The sequence below is a fragment of the Octodon degus genome, unplaced genomic scaffold (assembly GCF_000260255.1).
Source record: "Octodon degus isolate 3935 unplaced genomic scaffold, OctDeg1.0 scaffold00103, whole genome shotgun sequence".
NCBI lineage: Eukaryota > Metazoa > Chordata > Mammalia > Rodentia > Octodontidae > Octodon > Octodon degus.
Genome location: NW_004524679.1, coordinates 434,932 through 439,810, shown reverse-complemented (window position 1 = coordinate 439,810; position 4,879 = coordinate 434,932). Strand labels below are relative to the sequence as shown.

Below are 4,879 nucleotides of genomic sequence, written 5' to 3'. Positions count from 1 at the left end.
GGCTTCAAACTCACAGTGCTGATCGTCATGCTTCAACCTCTCAAGGCCAGGATTATACCACCATGCCTTCTATCAAGGTTTGGTTTAAAAAATGCTTTTTATTTGGGTTTTTTTTGTGATGCTGGACTTTGAATTCAGAGCCTCATACTTACTTGCTTGATGATTGCTGTACCACTGAGTACAGCTCCAACTCATTGTTTATTTTGAAGGAAGCATTGCCCTAATTTGGTGCCCAGGTTGACCTCCAACTTGATATCCTTCTGTCCCAGCTTCCTATATAGCTGAGAGTAGAGGCTTGTGCCACTGCTCAAGTAGCTTTGGGGAATATTTTTCTTCTGCAGATCTCACACCACTCCTTTGGTATTAAGCCAACCATTATATTTCAGAGAGAAATGTTAAATGACTGAAATTCAAATGGGTTTAGGGGGAATAAATTGTTTATAACATTGAGGCATAAATTTTGTAGACTATTTTAAAATACAATTTTAAAATTATATTTTATATCTATGTGTTTTAAAATAAGGAATCATTAAAAGTTGAAAACTCAGGGTTCATATGACTACCTTTAAAAAATTCCACTTAATAAAAAATAAATGGATTAAAATACACATTAACTACAACTTATAAGACCTAAAATTTGACATAGAACAAACATCATCAGAGCTGCTGATTGAGTCTGGAAACCTGTTAATGATTAAAGGAGAAGCTAACATGTTTGCACTGAAAATAAATTATTACTGGTATTGTTTTAAAAGAACTTATTTTTCTCTAGTACTATAATTAAATTTATTGATTTTTATAAGAATATTTGAATGGACTGCTTAGAAAGTGAGCAGTTTTATGTTGGCAAAGGGAAATACTAAACTCATAGAATTTGTTTACTAGTTGATTGTGTACATATTCAAGTGAGAGACTTTATGAAGAGGCTTCGTTTTAGTTGCTGAATATACATATTCATTTTCACCATTTATGATTTTGTGTTTATGAATTATTACTGAGTTGACAAATTTTTTGGTGCTGGGAAGTGAATGTAGGCCCTTGTGCTTGGCAGGCAGGTGCTGTGCACCTGAGCTGTATTCTCTGCCCTACCAACATTTTTTGAGAGACAGTCTCGCTGGGTAGACCAGACTGGCCACAAACTCAACAATCTTTCTGCTTCAGCTTCCCCAGTGTTGGGATTGTAGGCATGTGCCACCACATCCAGCTGACAAACATTTTTATATAAATTAGTTGAAGTCAGACATCATTGTTTCTATGGAGTGAAATAATTTTGGGAAACATGTCAGTTTATGATCTAATTCTGATAACTTTTCTATAAGATAAATCTAAACGTTCCAATTAGAGAATTACCATTTTCTGGAATATATGTTTCTGTATACATTGCATTTCTAAGGTAGTTAGGGTTTTATAACTGGTGAATAACTCTTGGTCAGAGGATGAAACGAACCCTCATCATAGAATGACATATTTGCATAATTGTGGACAAAAATATATATTAGTTCTTTGACCTGTATTTCCCTAGAAAAAGCTACCCTGAGAAGAGAATCTGAAATTATTTCTCTAGGTTTCCTTATAACATTATTGCAGTGAGGCTTTACTTTGATTTTTTTATTCGTTCATTCATTGTTAATTGATTTATTCCATAAATATTTATCTCTTCCTGCTTTATTCTGGCACTTGTTTTTTCTTTTCTTCTTTTTTTCTTTTTTGCAGAACTCAGGCCCATGCACTTGCCAGGCAAGCGCTTATTCTACTTAGCCATCTCCCTGGCCCTCTGGCAATATTCCTCTGAGTGCTAAGAATATTGCAGTGAACAAAACATGCCTTCTGTCATAGAGACCACCAGTGATGATTTACAGACATATTTTATGTTGTATTGTTGTTAACCTGTTGATGGTGATTGATGGTAGACATATGCATATTTATGATAAAACATAAAATGGCATTCTAAATGATTTTAGTACCTATGTCAACATGCGAGTATAGCTGTTCTAAGGATTGTTAATACTGTCTCAGTTACTTTTCTATTGTTGCTGGGACACAATACTCAATACTCAAAATTGAGGAAGGAAAGGTTTATTTATTTTTCTTTTTTTTAACATTCGTCTTAAGACATTTCAGCGATGTATTGTTTGGGAGAGAAGAGAATTCCCTTGGTGGTCTCCTGATGAGAGGCTGATTAGAATCCTAATCCTTTGCGGTAGAGGGTGGGGTCTCTGCGATGCTTTAGCTGGCTCTCCCAACCCATTCTTGACCTTTGGCCCTCCTGTTTGCTCCAGGGGTAGGTGAGGCAAGGAGCTGAGGTCACAGACTGAGCTACAGGAGAAGTGGGCAGGGCCAGAGGGCAAGGAGACTGTCAACTGAGGCTAGGTGATGTCTTCTTCCTGGGACCCAAGGCGCAGTTCCTTCCTGTGCCTTTCAACAGGGCCTGGAATGCTGGCCTTCACCAGTCTCTCTCAGGCCTGCTCGCCTGCTTCCGGACTCATGTTCCTGCAGAGGGTCCCGAGGCGCCTTGCCGCACCCCCCCCAGGGGGGCCCTCCAATCTCAGTAGGCCCTCCAGCTCTAGAACCCTGGTGGGCCCCACTTTTAACTGTTCTTAACTGAGCTGCAGTCTGGACTGTTGCAGGACTCAAGACACCTCAGCTCCAGGCTAGGCGATTGTATGATCTCCCCACCCTTTCTACAGTCAGGAAAGGTTTATTTAAAGCTCACAGGACTGGCCAAAGAGCTCTGCAGATTAAAGTGCCTGCAAGCATGCACAGGGGCCCAGGGTTCCATCGGATCCCTGGGCCTGCTGTGCTGTCCCCGCCCCTGGGGAGCGCTGAGATGGCTGTTGAGACTGGGCGTGGTGGCACACACCTGTAAACCCAGCGCTTGGGAGGCTGTAAACAGGCAGATCACTATGAGTCTGATCTAGTAGTGAGACTGAACACCCTGTAGACACTTCCCCAAAATAGAAAGAAAAAAAAAGTGAAGATCACACTTTGTGGAAGTTTCAGTCCATACTGGCTTGGCTGCAGGGCAGAGTGGCAGGCGGCAGAGGGCAGCAGAGAGCAAAGGGAGGAGCAGCAGCTGTGGCAGCTAGCAAGCCTCTTTCCCTTCCCCACATTGCACTCAGGCTCTCTGCTTCAAGGTGGGTGTAGCACTCACCTCATAATCCCAGCAGCATGCTGTGCCCTGCCGTGGGCCACTGAGTCCAGGCTTGGTGGAACACTCCTGTACTCCCAGCGCTGGGGAGACTGAAAACAGGAAGATCTCTGAGTCAGAGCTGTTTGGTTAGACCCTGAACCAAATATATTTAAAATAAAAATCCAAGGAGCACTCACACCCATAATCCCAGCAATGGGTCATGAATTAATTACAACTCTAGAAGCCTGCCCCAATGACTGCATGAGGCCTTGAGGGGACATCTAGACACAAACCTGTACACCGACACTGTAGTTTTCTCTTGTTTTTAATACTTAGGTATTTATGAAACACATCAATGATTTGAGTATTAGTTTAGGTTAAAAAAAAAGAGCCCAGTTTTTATTATTTTATCAACTAATTCCCATTCATACATATTTGTTCATGTCCAGAAATTTAGCTGTTTTAAAAAATGTATCAAGGAATTTTGGTTACATAGCTTAATTATCTCATTTGGTAGTCATAAAATTATTACTTGAATACCCTTTGGGTAATAAATTACCTTGTATAGGAAGTACAATTCTGCTTTATGGTACAGATGTGTACTGATAGTTCTTAGGGGACTTGGTCTTGGTTGAGAATTTAGTGCAAGTAACACCTTTCATTTGTATTATTTGTATAGAATTTAGATCTTCAGATTCTTTATTATTTCACTATTAATACTAAATATTTCAGGTAATATTATTCAGAGTTCACCCATCTTTGTTTTTTCCTTTGATTTGGGACATGGTTACTTTTGCTGCTTTGATAATATGTATTTTATAAAATTTAACAGCACAAGAAATACTTCAATCAAGGTATAGTATATAAAAAGTACCATAATATTTCAATGTATTATATCTTTTAAATATGCTTATTTTGTGGCCATTCCACTTAAATTTGGTTATGTATTAAATGATGTTTTTTTCCCTGACTTCATATATTAAAATTTTGCTTTACTCCAAAACGGAACACGAGTAATGAACCTACTTTTAAACCAAATGTTTCTTTCCTCATGTTTTTGCTTTTTAGGTAGCAGCCAATGCACACATTCCTCCAGACTACCTCCTTAAAATTTGTGAGAGAATTGGTCCTTTGCTAGATAAGGAGATTCCTCAGAGCGTTCCTGGGGTACAGACCTTACTAGGTGTTGGTCGGCAGTCTCTGTTACGAGATGCCAAAGGTAAGAATTTTAGATTTTTAGAACTGTTATCTGGGAAAGGAGCGGAGAGCAACAATGTTGAGCAAATGTTCCTCCTATATTTCCTTATAGTTTTTATTTTCCAATGTTTTTATTTTCTTAGTATACAAGTTTTTAGAGGTAGAAAAATTATTTTGTGACAATGAATATCATTGCGGTAATCGTGAGACAAACCTCAAAGATTGTTGATCTAATTATTGTAGTATAAGTGTTTAAAGTAATTCCTTTTGTTGTTGCTGTTTTCAGGCAAGTTCTTGCTGTGTAGTTCAAGCTGGCCTGATATATAGTATAGGCTGGCTTGAGCTCATGGCAATTTTCCTACCTCAGCCTCCCAATTGCTGAGATTACAGGTGTGAACCACCATCCCTGGCTAAAATACTTGTTCTATTTTATTATAATGTTCTTATTCTTTATTAGTTCTTAGGATATCATACTAATGAGATTGTTTTAACAAGTAAATGAAAATTATATGGGGGGTTGGCGAGATGGCTCAGTAGAATAAGCGCCTCCCT

At 38.9% G+C, this 4,879-nt stretch overlaps 1 protein-coding gene across 1 annotated transcript in view; it reads left to right on the top strand.

The window, feature by feature from the left end:
• The window catches only part of Brwd3 (bromodomain and WD repeat domain containing 3), a 157,435-nt gene that overhangs the window by 14,313 nt on the left and 138,243 nt on the right, over positions 1-4,879 (top strand). The window contains exon 5 of the mRNA XM_004638809.2: positions 4,199-4,349. Coding sequence (XP_004638866.1) covers positions 4,199-4,349 — 151 coding nt within the window. The remainder of the gene's footprint in view (positions 1-4,198; positions 4,350-4,879) is intronic.